Source organism: Protomyctophum parallelum (genome assembly GCF_964188405.1).
Source record: "Protomyctophum parallelum genome assembly, chromosome: 15".
Lineage (NCBI taxonomy): Eukaryota > Metazoa > Chordata > Actinopteri > Myctophiformes > Myctophidae > Protomyctophum > Protomyctophum parallelum.
The window spans coordinates 50,849,850-50,865,944 of NC_139710.1; the positions used below are offsets into that span (position 1 = coordinate 50,849,850).

Genomic DNA, 16,095 nt, shown 5'->3' on the forward strand with positions numbered 1-16,095 from the left:
AATTTAGGCTGCAAGAATGACTTATGGTATTTGGAATTGGGGGAGTGCTCACTCAGCTTGAAACATAACGACACAGCCTTTAGAATATAGCTCTTATAGTAAACAGTATGTTTAGCATAATAGTCAAGCAAAGTTATAAAACATAATGATATGTTTGGATAGCATATGACCCTTCTGGTTGAGCTAAATAAAGGCCTGCATAAATAAACACAAAATATCACCATCAAAAGTATGTTAACATAAATAGGCTATAGGCTTAACACAATACTTGGTGAAATATTGATGCTGTTTTTGCATTCTCCTCTCCCTTCCTATTGATCTTTTCTCTTGGTATTACTGGGTGTGGTTCTGTACCCACTGGCAGAACCTCTGTGAGTAGGCAGGAGGGCTGACAGTGGAGAAAGCTCTGCCAGGAAAGCGAGACCTTTTCCACAGATTCTCAAGCCTTTTTCTCTGTCCATAAACGGTGAAAATGTCTATGATGCCAACAAAGTAACGGTGCCGAGGCCCATCTAAGACGTGAATTGCGTTTTCAAAATTTGGCAGCAGGCGACGGTGCTTGTTATGGAATTCTTGCAATTGGATTCCAGAGCTGGTCCCATGAGTTGCCTGGCAGTTGATCTCTTGGAGGGGGGTCTCTCCTTGGGCGTGCTGGTGTTGGTCTGAGCCACAGTCTGGGGTATCTGGTGGCCGCTGCCCTGAGTTTTCATCCAGTAAACTTAAAGGAATGGTGCAGGGAGCATGTGTCTCAGTGGGACTGTCACGCAGGTGTCCATAGAAAAGAACCAGGGGGTGAGACAACAATAAGAAGCACAATAAATTGATTATATTTGATGATCTCTTTCTATTTGACTTTACAAAATTGAATTAGTCTACCTTTTAATATACGTTTCCTTTATGCAAATGTTATCTGCCATCAAGAGGTTCATGTGTAACTAAAACAACAATTTGGGTGCAATCCAGTCTTGTTTTTGGCAGCAATTTTATTTTAGTTTTAGTCTTTTGAATAGTTTTCCTTTAGTTTTAGTCACATTTTAGTCACCAGGAATGTCTTAGTTTTAGTGTATAGTTTAAGTCGACTAAATATCATACGATTTTTGTCGACTAAATCTATGGCTGATTTAGTCGACTAAAATGTATTTTGGCTGGCCGTCGTGATTTACACTTGCTGAAATACGCGTTGTGAGCTTGTAGATCTGCTATTTTCAGCATGCAACAAAGTGTAAAATGACTTATATTGGATCTCTTGTCCCTTCCTAACATTTTAGTCTAGTTTTTATTTGTTGACGAAATCATCAATATATTTAGTCTTAGTTTTAGTCGTCATAGCTTAGTTTTCATTTAGTCAGTGAAAAAAGGTAGTCGACGAACATTTTTTGTCATAGTTTTAGTCGACGAAATCAACACTGCAACCTACTCTGCTTCTCAGCAGAGTATTGGCAGAATATTGGCGTCAACTGCAATTTATTTAAAGATGTCCCATCAGAATTAGAATATAGGACAGATTCATTATTCCTTACCATGGATAAACTGGATAAACATTTTGAAAACAAAAATACATGACAGAACAACTATGTCATGTTTATGATATTATATGTTTACACTAAAACCTACTTTGTAGTGCGAACAGTGTTGTTTGCGAGGGAGTGTCTCCCTTCCAGCTCGTCTCGGTGCAGCGGCTGATTGGCCAACAGGAGACTGTAATCCAGCACGTTGAGCCCACGGAGAAAAGTGGTGTCAATTTTCACCTGGTTTACAAACCAGGATTTCTGGTGACCTGGCAACACAGACATTTAAAATAAACCTCCCGGAACAGTCAAATCCACTGTTTATTTATAGACTTAACTCTGAGAGTGTACACATCATTATCAGTACACTCTCAATAGGTATACATACACTCTCAAGAGTTAAATTAAGAGTTCATTTTGAGTTGCTTAACTGTGCAGCCACGCACAGCTCCAACGTTGTGATCAAATATGTGGACGGTGATGGAAAATGATGACGAGATGACCTACAGAGCTGAGGTTGGAACACTGACACAGTGGTGCCAGTAGAACAGCCTGGCTCTCAGCATCAGTAACACAAAGGAGCTGATTGTGGATTTTAGGACCTATTTACCATGTATCAACGGTGTTGCTGTGGGGGCACCCAGTGGCATAGCGGTCCGGGCGCATGCCACATATAGGCTCTGGCCTGACAGCGCGTCGCGTGTTCGAGTCCCTTGCTGCATGTCTCCCCCCCCCCCCCCCTCTCTCCCTCCCTCCTGTCAATCTTCACTTGAAACCATCAATAAAGGCATAAAAGCCAAAAACAAATCTTAAAAAAATGGTGTTGTTGTGGAGCAGGTCTGTGACTTCAAATTCCTTGGGATACACATCTCAAGGAACCTGAAGTGGTCCACACACACACACACACACACACACACACACACACACACACACACACACACACACACACACACACACACACACACACACACACACAGTCACACACACACACACACACACACACACACACACACACAGTCACACACACACACACACACACACACACACAGTCACACACACACACACACACACACACACACACACACACACACACACACACACACACACACACACACACACACACACACACACACACACACACACACACACACCACAAAAAGGCCCAATGACTGAAGAAGTTCAGAGTGAGCCTCCGCATCCTCAGAGACAAGTGGCACCACTGCCTGGGTCGGGAACTGCATCGCTGCGGAACGCAAATCACTGCAGAGAGTGAACTGCATCGCTGCGGAACGCAAATCACTGCAGAGAGTGGTGCGAACAGCACAGCACACCATGAGGGGAGCTTCCTGTCCTCCAGGATACACACCAGAGATGTTGTGTGACTAAGGCTGAAAGCATCATCAGGCACATTCACCACCCTAAGGCTGAAAGCATCATCAGGCACATTCACCACCCTAAGGCTGAAAGCATCATCAGGCACATTCACCACCCTAAGGCTGAAAGCATCATCAGGCACATTCACCACCCTAAGGCTGAAAGCATCATCAGGCACATTCACCACCCTAAGGCTGAAAGCATCATCAGGCACATTCACCACCCTAAGGCTGAAAGCATCATCAGGCACATCCACCACCCTAAGGCTGAAAGCATCATCAGGCACATTCACCACCCTAAGGCTGAAAGCATCATCAGGCACATTCACCACCCTAAGGCTGAAAGCATCATCAGGCACATTCACCACCCTAAGGCTGAAAGCATCATCAGGCACATTCACCACCCTAAGGCTGAAAGCATCATCAGGCACATTCACCACCCTAAGGCTGAAAGCATCATCAGGCACATTCACCACCCTAAGGCTGAAAGCATCATCAGGCACATCCACCACCCTAAGGCTGAAAGCATCATCAGGCACATTCACCACCCTAAGGCTGAAAGCATCATCAGGCACATTCACCACCCTAAGGCTGAAAGCATCATCAGGCACATTCACCACCCTAAGGCTGAAAGCATCATCAGGCACATTCACCACCCTAAGGCTGAAAGCATCATCAGGCACATTCACCACCCTAAGGCTGAAAGCATCATCAGGCACATCCACCACCCTAAGGCTGAAAGCATCATCAGGCACATCCACCACCCTAAGGCTGAAAGCATCATCAGGCACATTCACCACCCTAAGGCTGAAAGCATCATCATGCACATTCACCACCCTAAGGCTGAAAGCATCATCAGGCACATTCACCACCCTAAGGCTGAAAGCATCATCAGGCACATTCACCACCCTAAGGCTGAAAGCATCATCAGGCACATTCACCACCCTAAGGCTGAAAGCATCATCAGGCACATTCACCACCCTAAGGCTGAAAGCATCATCAGGCACATTCACCACCCTAAGGCTGAAAGCATCATCAGGCACATTCACCACCCTAAGGCTGAAAGCATCATCAGGCACATTCACCACCCTAAGGCTGAAAGCATCATCAGGCACATTCACCACCCTAAGGCTGAAAGCACCATCAGGCACATCCACCACCCTAAGGCTGAAAGCATCATCAGGCACATTCACCACCCTAAGGCTGAAAGCATCATCAGGCACATCCACCACCCTAAGGCTGAAAGCATCATCAGGCACATCCACCACCCTAAGGCTGAAAGCATCATCAGGCACATTCACCACCCTAAGGCTGAAAGCATCATCAGGCACATTCACCACCCTAAGGCTGAAAGCATCATCAGGCACATTCACCACCCTAAGGCTGAAAGCATCATCAGGCACATTCACCACCCTAAGGCTGAAAGCATCATCAGGCACATCCACCACCCTAAGGCTGAAAGCATCATCAGGCACATTCACCACCCTAAGGCTGAAAGCACCATCAGGCACATCCACCACCCTAAGGCTGAAAGCATCATCAGGCACATCCACCACCCTAAGGCTGAAAGCATCATCAGGCACATCCACCACCCTAAGGCTGAAAGCATCATCAGGCACATTCACCACCCTAAGGCTGAAAGCATCATCAGGCACATTCACCACCCTAAGGCTGAAAGCATCATCAGGCACATTCACCACCCTAAGGCTGAAAGCATCATCAGGCACATTCACCACCCTAAGGCTGAAAGCATCATCAGGCACATCCACCACCCTAAGGCTGAAAGCATCATCAGGCACATTCACCACCCTAAGGCTGAAAGCATCATCAGGCACATTCACCACCCTAAGGCTGAAAGCATCATCAGGCACATTCACCACCCTAAGGCTGAAAGCATCATCAGGCACATTCACCACCCTAAGGCTGAAAGCATCATCAGGCACATTCACCACCCTAAGGCTGAAAGCATCATCAGGCACATTCACCACCCTAAGGCTGAAAGCATCATTTTATATTTATACACGTACAGTCATGACTTATTTATTAGTCATTTTAGTCACTAAAATTGTATCGTGCAGTCATATATTATGCACTTTATGCCTCTCCTCTTTTAACTGCAATGGTGAGCCTGCACAACTAAAGAATTTCACTCCTACTTGTAATGCGATAATGTGACAATATTGATTCCCATTCTGATTTTACTGTGGAAATGATTTATTAACTTATATAACATCACATAACACCAAATGTATACATGTTTTATTTTCAGTGAGTGACGTGGTCATATATGCGAGTTAACGCAAAGCACTGTATAATTTAGTATTTTGCTATAACGCAGGAAGGGAGAGAGTGTGTGTGTGTGTGTGTGTGTGTGTGTGTGTGTGTGTGTGTGTGTGTGTGTGCGTGTGTGTGTGTGTGTGTGTGTGTGTGTGCTCACGTGCGTGCGTGCAACAGACAACAAGGCTCTTACCCAATGTGATGTGCTCTCCTTCAAAGTTCTTATCCTTCAGAACCTTTATAACATGGTTTCCCTCGGCAGGATCAGTCCATCTGCCCACCTCACAGCCCTTAATGTCATATCTGAATAATCAACAGCATGTTCACCATTAAGATAACTTACTTCATATGCTAGAATCGTCCAATTTATAAAATAGAGGTAAAAAAAATCATCATTATAACAAACAATGAAAATAGGCCTACCTAATATTGATCCTCTCATCAGGGTAAAACACACTCTGCATCACAATGAAGTACTTCTAGAACAGATTGAAACAGAGAGGGTGACATAGAAACTTAAGCAATGCTCATTCATATGCATGTATTTGTTGGTGTGTACAGATCCAAATGCTGTACCTTTGTTTCGTTTGGAATAACAATCCTATGGACACCTGTGGAATGTAAAAAATATGTTTTGGGTCTTCTCCATATAAACCCATTTTGAACATCCCCAACACTTGGTAGGATTCGTTTGACTCTTACCTAGGAACTTCACTATTAGAGAATGGGGGTATTTCTCCAAGTGGTCCATATATGCCTGCAGGTTAGACAGAAGGAACTGCACCTCCCGCTTGCTCTGTGTCTTTAAGAAGAACCTCTTATTATTCCTAGAACCAGGGATACAGAATTGAGAGCATAATATGGATACTGTGTTCGGTAGACTGTCAGCAGTGTGGACGTTTCTTTTTTCAAGTGAAAATGTAGGTTTTGTCTGTGGCACTAGTCATGCATTTATTTTAACCCCTAACCCCCATGTTATACTTTGTTGTAAGCTCACAGCACATTGCAGATAGGCTATAGATTTAGCTAAAAAATAATGAAAAAAGAAAAGAAAGTCTCTGCCTGTATTTGGCACTCTCAAAACAGTGAAGCCAGGTTGACCAATATGGTGATTCTTCAGTAGGTTTATCCACAATGACTGTGTGGTGGCGGTGGCAGATGACGGTGGTCAGTAGTAATGACTGTGTGTACTGTGTGTCAGTAGTAATGACTGTGTGGTGGCGGTGGCAGATGACGGTGGTCAGTAGTATAGGCCTGTCAAGAGTGGCATTGTCTTGGCCATGCCTTCACAGCTAACCTCACGTCCCCAGGCTCATACAGTACAGTACAGTACAGTACAGTACAGTACTAACCTCACGTCCCCAGGCTCATACAGTAACCTTGTTTCTTCTATTACGATTTTTAGCCAGTGCCAACCGGTCTAGAGCCCCATACTATAAAACAGGGGTACTCAACTGGCGGACCGCGATCCGCAACCGGACCGCGGACCACCTCTTTGCGGACCACCAAAAAAAAAAAAAAAAAAAAGTTTAAGTTAATAATATAAATAACATCAGATGGTACATTTCTCATGTGAAATTGCTGCAAAGGCCCCCAAAATGTCCCCCAAGGGCCCCCAAAATTCTGGCGCGCGCTATGTGCGCGCACAGTGTGGCCTGCCAGGGCGTATAACTCACGGCCTGATTTGGAGTTCCACTCCGGGCCTGCACTCTGCACCCCATTATTGGTTGGGTGGAAGGGGATCTTATTTGTATAAGCTTGGCTTGACCATACTAAACGGTCATAGAGCCCCGCTCTCCGATGGACGCCGCGCATGGGACCGGACCTCGGTCTTATTCAAAAAAATATTTGTGGACCTTCATCATTTCTAGTTGAGGACCCCTGCTATAAAACTATATCCTGTAATATATCTGTACATACACACATGCATGCACACAGACCCATAGACCAGGACAGGGGCCTTGCAGTTAGTGTCCACCCTGAGATTGGGGGTTCGGGGTTCAATTCCCAGCTGAGTCATTTAAAAATGGCACCCAATTCCCTGCTTGGCTCTTAGTATCAGGCCGTTGGATTGGAGGTAAGTCCCTGCGACATACTGACGTCATGTCATACCGACATACTGACGTCATGTCATACCGACATACTGACGTCATGTCATACCGACATACTGACGTCATGTCCAGGGAGTGTAGGTTTCGTCTGTGGCACTAGTCGTGCATTTATTCGTGCCCCCGCCTGATTTGCCTACCGACACTGCTGGTCTTCGGTCCGTGGTTAGCAGACTTTCCTTCGAGGTGGATAGTCTTGCGACACCGACGCGAGGTTACTCTGTGGTGGGAAATAAATATTGCTCTGTGTTTGGCATTGCCTCGGGGGGGGGGTAGTTAACTATGGAATCGTGCAATCCCTGTCAAGTGTGTCACACACACCCAAGGTGAGAGCACGTGACATCATCAGGGATGGAGCACGTGACAGCACGTGACATCATCAGGGATGGAGATCCCTGATCTAATCAATATTGGCCAGCAACTCTACATCTGACCTCAAATCTCAAACCCTTAGAACTCCTTATATGGAGCTGACCTGTTCCGACATTCCATATGTTGATCCTTCCCCATCCATCCTTCCTCTTTGATTTCTCCCTTTTGACTGATACCCGTCCATTTAAACTCTAGACGGACCTGCCCCAAAGTTATTAGTGCAACCGTGCCCGGCAGCCGGCGAAAACTAGTTCTTAACAGGCCCGAAAATTAAGATCTTATCCCCCATGCCAAAGCGCCAGCACTTGCCCAGCAGTCTGCTGTCACCCATGCAGATATGTTGATCTGTGCATGTTTCCATGTCACATTAAACTTTTATTTCAACTTCAACAGAAAGCAGATGTTCAGAAATGTTGTCGGTACTTGGTTAATTAAATAGCCTGGTGTGTATGTACCTGTACGTGCGTGCATGCATGCATGCGCACGTACAAATAGTATGTTTAGTAAGTAAATAGTCAGATGATTATAACTGCCTATATATTATTAGAGATTTAAAATCACAGAAGTAAAATAGAAACCTTTTTTTCCCCAAGCAATTTGTAAGGTGCCGTGACCTCTTCTACACACCACACCTATACAAAACCCCACCAGACTGGAATAGGCATTCTCTACTTTAATGCGAGTTGCCATTATCCCCTTTGCCATCAACAAGGGATCAACCGACCTCTGCACCTGATTCTTCCTCGTTTTCCAAATGGCCAAATAACTTAAAGGAGCATTCAGTGATTTGGGTGATTTGGAAAACCCCCCGGTCCGCCCCGGTAACAAGATGTGCACATGCACGCACTACAGTGGGGGGGACACGCGACAGGCCAACAGCACGCACACCAAGACCCGCCCCCGCTCGATCATGATTGGAGGAAGGCCCCTCTCTATCCTGATTGGATAAAGGCTGGGCCAACTATAGCCAAAAAACGAAACCTACGATTTTTTTGACAGTGCAGTCATCAGGCCGGCCAGCAATGCTCCAATGGCCTATCTGTGCCTGGCAGTTGCTGCTACCGTCCTAAATATAGACCATTTATCAGTTGGTAATAATACAATACGGCTTGCATTTTATTTTAAAAGATTTTATTCCCATTTCTTCCCCCTCTCTCCTCATTCCCCATCCCAGATATCTTTCCTGCCCAACTCAAACATATCTACAGCCGAAATAGTCATCTCAACCAACACCAGAGAATTCATACAGGCTTGAAGCCCTACGCCTGTGACCATTGTGGGACTAGGTTCAGCCAGAACATTAATCTCAAACAACACCAGAGAATTCATACAGGAGAGAAGCCCTACCACTGTGACCAGTGTGGGACTAGGTTCAGCATGAAAAGTACTCTCAACCGTCACCAGATAATTCATAAAGGAGAGAAGCCCTACCACTGTAACCAGTGTGGGAAATGGTTCAGCCAGAGCAGTACTCTCAAAGATCACCAGATTTTCGTATTACATTTCAATGGTACAGTGTTCAAAGCCAAAAAAACTATATTAGTCGACTGAATCAACTATAGATTTAATCTCAACTCAAAGTTAAAAGTCAAAGTTTAGGTTTAAGTTACGTTTAGGTTTAGGTTTAGTGAGGTTAAGGTTAGGTCTAGGCTCAGTTAGTGAGGTTAAGGTTTGGTTTAAGCTCAGTTTAGTGATGTTAAGGTTAGGTCAAACGTGTCCCTTGTGCCTGCTTTTATAGACCCATGTATTTAAAGATTTGTGATCCCCCCCACTCCATCTTGTACAGACACACTACACTACACATTGCATATTCATGTCATGTCATGACAAAAATGTTACTTCTTGATATGATGTGTAATTGACGACCTGATCTGTTAGCAGGAGAAAATGATTAAGTGTAGGATTGTATGGTTGCTGTCGGCAGAGACCATGGCTATCTCCATGTATCTTTCTATTCTTCTTTTATTTAATAAGTCAGTGCTACCCTTTGTCAGTGAGTGGGTTTTTACAAATATTGAACCAATGAAAAGTATTACAATTTAAAATCTCCATTGGATCCTCAAAATGTCGTTCAAACCCCCCTAAAAAATGTAGCAAACTATTCCCATTTCCCATTTTAGACAAGTTGCAATAAAAAATGTATTGCAACTTAGAATATCAGTCTTTCTTTCTTTTTCTTTTTTTTAAGCACATATGAGTCCAGGTCTTGTACCTGTAATATAATTACTTATTAACAGGGGGGAGAAATGTCATAATGTTAGTCAGTGTGTCTCTAAATGTATTTGTCTGTACAGTATGTGTCCCAGAGGCTATACTCACGTGACAAAGAAGTCTGCCTTGCTCTTTGAGTTGCTGACAAACTGAAGATAATTCCCGTTAGACAGGGAGTGTTGGTATTCCTCCTCTGTCAACCCAAGGGATGATCTCAGATGGGCAAACACTGGCCCTGCAAATGTCTGCATCTCAAAATCCTGCACGCAGAAAATCCGGTCAAATTATTATTTCTTTAAGATTCTTTATTTTTGTTTTATTCCTCTTGGAATAATGTGGGTGCATGGGTTTAAACTGCCATGTAGGACAATAAACAATGAATAATTAACATTTGAAAAGCAACTAAATATACCTGATACCAATTATCATTTCACAGCAACTGAATTGTCCTGATGAGCATGAACTCATCTGGCTCTCATGGAATAATTTTGTAAATAATATTTGATGTACAGTATAACTAAAAACAGCCAAACCTTCATTGTCAAAAACAAAACATTATACAAAATTCCTGTAATTGCTAATTTGCCAATGCCTAGAGAATTTTACAGATTCAAAGTGTTGACGACCACTCACCTCATGAACTTGAGTCTCCTGTGCTTTGAAATGCTCTGCTGCAAGATCATGCTGGATAAAAATTCAAAAGTACATAGTGTAAATATATAAATAATAATATAGAAAGCATTTTCCTTTCTACATTATGAACCACTACCTGATTATTACTAGAAATCTGTCGGTCCTTGTGCCTTTTATAGGCATATAGGGATCTCTGTCAGTCGTTTTAAAACTTTATACAATTTTTATCCCACGATTTTGTAATCCATTTTTTCACCCAGTTTCAATTATCTAATGTAATCCTGGGCGCTACACTTCCTCTGCCAACCTGGGGGGGGGCAGCGGACTGACCTCATGCCCCCTTCTATGCATGAGGAGTCCAAGCTGCTTCTTTTCACCTGACAGGGGAGACAGGGGACAAAATATTTGACAACGGCATTTATTTGATCATTAATGGGCTCTCCCCAAATCCGCTTTAGTAATTAGAAAAGGCATGTGGCATATATTGCTCTCCTAGACTAGTTTAAATGTACTGAGACACAGACACAGCCAGTCACGCACGCTGCGTGTGCCCTCCTCACGCTGCGTGTGCCCTCCTCATGCTGCGTGTGCCCTCCTCACGCTGCGTGTGCCCTCCTCACGCTGCGTGTGCCCTCCTCACGCTGCGTGTGCCCTCCTCACGCTGCGTGTGCCCTCCTCCCTCCTCAGCACACCTTTAAGGGATTTGGCCAGGCCTTATTTCAATAGCCATCAGACTCTACAACCAATACAACCATTTGAAGAAGTTAAGACTTGATGTTATTTTGGAGTACTGACTCAGGCTTTGACTCTGGTGCACTTGCACATACAGTAGATGTACATTACATACTACAGAACCTTAGGTACATATATTCATCCACACATGGACTGCTGATTGATTGCACATACAGTATAGTATGATACACGATACTCACTGTTGAAGCATGTTGTTGACACTGTACATAATTCAATGGTGATAGGCTTATGTATTCATTGGTACATTTAGACCTGTATTTATTGACACATGCACATATAGTACTGTGAGATGGAGGGTGACTGATTTAAACAGTCACACCTGGCCTGAGTCAAACTAGAACTGGACTCAGAGCTGGGTGTGGCTGCGCACCTGTTGTGCATCATGGACCTGATCAAGGCACAACAGGATAAATCAGTCATCTCCACAAACACTCAAGAGAGAGCCTCTGTCTGGACAGTGGAGATCGCCTCTCCTGTGTAAAATGTCATGTGTTGAGTTATTCCTTGCACTGAGAGGAATAAACCAGTCTACTTAAGAAAGCTGCCCTGTGTTGTGTCCTTCCTCAGGGCAAGGAAGGACATTTTACACAGGAGAGGCGATAGCTCTCCACTGTCCGGATAGAGGCTATCTCTTGAGTGTTTGTGGAGATGACTGATTTATCCTGTTGTGCCTTGATCAGGTCCATGATGCACAACAGGTGCGCAGCCACATCCAGCTCTGAGTCCAGTTCTAGTTTGACTGTTTAAATCAGTCACCCTCCATCACACATGCTATTATGCTAAACCATGTATTTAGAAACGGTGTACCCAGTGCAGACATCTTCTGCCAGAACCTAAGCCTATAACTATTTTTAATTTTAGCCTATATTATCGCTATTATTTTGGTTTGCACCTGTATTTCACTCTCTGGTGTTGCTGCTCAGACAATAGCATTTCCTCCTAGTGGGAGTTAATAAAGGTTTATCTTATCTTACCGGTGCTGGGACGTCAATACTAGTCTGGAGAGCTGCGTGCAGGCCATGTTTCATCACTGAGGTGAGACGGTGAAAGTCGTGTTCCGGGTTGATTTCAAAAACACCTTGTGAAAAGGTTGGCGAATGACACAGGGCTACATAAAGCAGACAGGTCCACACATACATTTTGGGTATTTTATTTACCTCCCAAAAGACAGTGCAAGACGGCGACGAATATAAAAATAAATAAGGCTGGAAAAAACAACAAATGATGACTTAAGAAACAGAAATACAGGCTATGCCCTTTCTATTCACTGCTGTTGTCACCTGCAAATCCCAAGCCAAACTGGCTCGAGCTTCCCCATGAGGCCTCACCTGTAGCATGCGTGCCTTTCAAACAGGTTTAAACAGGTTTATCCACCAAGCAAAATGAAACCAAGCTAATTTCCAATGCATACAATGCCATGCATATTTCAGGCGTCAAGCAGATACCGGTACAATAAAAATGCAAAATAACAGGAACAAAACACCCCTCCTCCTCTACAGTGCTTGGCACCTTCCAATCAACAGGAATGCCAGCACTGAAGTGCAGAGGAGAGACAGATGAAGTGACCATTCCTATTACCATCACCCTGTTAAATATACAGCAATGCTTAAAAACGTTGAAATGAAGGGCGTTAAGACACCATGCCACACAAATGTCCACAAACCACAGTCACTTCTCAAGCCGTCCAGCCATTATAATTAGTAATTGGAAAGCTTCTGTGTGTGTGTGTGTGTGTGTGTGTGTGTGTGTGTGTGTGTGTGTGTGTGTGTGTGCGTGTGCGTGTGTGCGTGTGCGTGTGCGTGTGACTGTGCGTGTGGTTTGGGCCTTCGTCTATAGGGCACGGGGTGCCGTGTCGTGTCCTACAGGCATAGACTATCCTCGATGACAGCACCACCCCCTTTGCGTCCGCATTTTCCGGGCCCCGGAACCAACATTAGCCCTTTTCTTTGTCATATGTTTCATTGAACCAACATCACCCCTTTTCTTTGTCATATGTTTCATTGAACCAACATTACCCCTTTTCTTTGTCATATGTTTCATTGAACCAACATCACCCCTTTTCTTTGTCATATGTTTCATTGAACCAACATCACCCCTTTTCTTTGTCATATGTTTCATTGAACCAACATCACCCCTTTTCTTTGTCATATGTTTCATTGAACCAACATTACCCCTTTTCTTTGTCATATGTTTCATTGAACCAACATTACCCCTTTTCTTTGTCATATGTTTCATTGAACCAACATCACCCCTTTTCTTTGTCATATGTTTCATTGAACCAACATCACCCCTTTTCTTTGTCATATGTTTCATTGAACCAACATTACCCCTTTTCTTTGTCATATGTTTCATTGAACCAACATTAGCCCTTTTCTTTGTCATATGTTTCATTGAACCAACCTTGACAGGATTGAACTATTAACCCAGGGGTTCACACTGTTCAACATGCATACAACGTTTGTCTTGTGTCTTGTCCGTGTTTAATGGCCGCCCCCAATGCATTTCCACCAATGGAAGTCACATGGTTTGACAAAACATTTTTGTTTGATGCGGGAGAGGGGGCACAACACAGCCATCAAACAAAAATGTGACTTCCATTGGAAATGCATTGGGGCGGCCATTAAACACGGACACGACACAAGAGAAATGTTGTATGCATGTTGAACAGTGTGAGTGAGGCCCTACTCAAGGCCCACCTGGGTATGTGTCAGACGGTTTTGTGTCAGACAGACACGACAGAAACAGTTTCCTAACAATTAACACCGATGTGGCCTTGATACGCTATATTTAGGTGAGTTTGAAGTTACAATGTGTTTCTGACGTTAAACACAACATAAACCGTTGCCTAACATCACTGATTTGTGCATGTGATCCCCCTGGGGGGCCCTGATATGCCCATTTATGGGCATATTGGTCGGATGGGCAGTGTGGCGTATAGGCGCAAGCCAGAATATAATTAAATGTGTTGAGAGTTCAGAGAGCAATTGGCAAATGTAACCGGTACATCAATCTCCCGCATCATTTGTCAATAACATACAGTATTTCCGAGATAACTATTTTAGCTACAGATAAACAGATAAAACGGATTTGCACCTCACCAGTACTTAAAGTAGGATATTTATCTGAGATCAATACTGCTAACTTTGATGTGAATGAGCTTTTGCATCCACATCAGATCAAAATGAATACCAGCAGTGACAAGTTTAATGACAATCGTCTGGCATGTTACCCAGAAGACCAAGGGAACGCTTTGGTTCACCTGGACGACAGCCTAACAAGCCTCCACTGGCTGCAGGACTTCTGCATTTCCAACAACGTCCCTGGGGGAAACTGCAGCAACTTGGATGACTCGAACATTAGACAGCCCGGGTACCCCCAGGGCTACTCTCCGTCCAACCCAACGGCTGGAGACACAGCTGCCACTGGAGTGCCTCTAAACCATGGGAGCCCTATTACCTCCAGCAGCGATTCCACAGACAAAATGTATGGAATAAATGACGAAGAAACCGAGTACCTGCATATGCCTCTTCAACCTGGTTTGCCGGTGGAAGTTGACTACAAGACACACCCCAAAGTCAAACCGCCTCACTCCTACGTCTCGCTCATCTGTATGGCCATGCAGGCCAGCAAACGGCCAAAAGTCACTGTCTCCAGTATTTATAATTGGATCACGGACAATTTCTGTTATTACAGACATGCAGATCCCGGCTGGCGCAATTCCATTCGTCACAATCTGTCATCCAACAGTTGCTTCAACAAGTTGCCCAGGCAGAAGGATGAGCCCGGTAAAGGAGGCTTCTGGCAGATTGACCCCCAGCACGCCGACATGTTGCAAAATCATGGCGCCGTCAGGCGCAGGAGAATGTCCGCCAACTACTGCAATTGGTTGGCGGAGCTGAAAGGACACAGCACCGTGGGCTACCACGTGTCCCAGAATGAATATCCGTACCAAGGTGGCGTTGGGACAAGCACCAAAGGTGAACACGAGAACGAGGCCTGGAGTATGCCTCTACACCTCGGGAGCCATATTATCTCTGGCAGCGACTCCACAGGCATGCAGACACTCCACAGCGACTCCACAGGCATGCAGACACTGGCCGGTTATGGACAAACTGGACACCCACATGTTCCCCTACAGCGCCCATGTCCACCGGTGGAGGGCCCGGCGTCCCTGGGCTCCGCCATGGAGAATCACCAGCACCGTTACGTGGACCATCCTGATGCGACTGTGGAGGGCCACATCCAAATGGGAGGCCCCCAAGTGCCCCAGCAGCAGCATTCACACCAGGATCCCTTACAACTACAACAACACCACCAGCCACTGCACTATTTGGAGGAGGCATGCACGTTGTTTCCAGAACAGCCCATTAAGGAGAACCAGGTACACCCCTGGGGAGAGATGAAGAAGCAGCAGGTGGTCCCCCTGATGTTAGATCAGGGCTTTGTCCTTCAGTGGAAACCAGTGGAGGCCTACCTGTAACAGGTGGGTCTTCATTTATCTGACAATTAGTCCAAATCCTAAGTTAAGTTAGTGAGAAAGAATTATGACACAAGATCAAAGTGGTCGGCTATGTGAACGTGTCAATAAGTGGTAGTTCTTTAGTGGCAGACTATGACGTTTTTCGAAAATATAAAACATTTCTGATTCCCGATGAAGCCAGGCAAATTGACATAATACTGTATAGTACCATGAAAACATTTGTGTATAATAAATAAGGTGCAACAAGAAATTACAGTAAGTGTTTTTGTCGGTCTTGGGTTTCAGCCGGTCAGTTATTGATGACATCACTGCTGTTATGTCAGTACTGTGACATCAGGCATCTCCGTATTTGGGCAAGATTTCAGCCCAAGATGCTCGAC

The 16,095-nt window shown here is 44.6% G+C and overlaps 1 protein-coding gene across 1 annotated transcript; it reads right to left on the reverse strand.

Moving 5' to 3' along the window:
- Positions 1-333: 333 nt before the first annotated feature.
- On the reverse strand, positions 334-12,521 carry LOC310871922 (phosphatidylinositol 4-phosphate 5-kinase-like protein 1; the record flags this gene model as incomplete). Its single annotated transcript, XM_083783560.1, has 10 exons — positions 12,210-12,521; positions 10,483-10,533; positions 9,958-10,109; positions 5,861-5,985; positions 5,735-5,769; positions 5,582-5,637; positions 5,352-5,461; positions 1,615-1,777; positions 610-757; positions 334-369 (listed from the first exon to the last, which is right to left on the reverse strand). The coding sequence occupies exons 1-10, from the start codon at positions 12,372-12,374 to the stop codon at positions 334-336; spliced, it is 1,041 nt and encodes a 346-aa protein (XP_083639686.1). The 5' UTR covers positions 12,375-12,521.
- Positions 12,522-16,095: the final 3,574 nt, after the last annotated feature.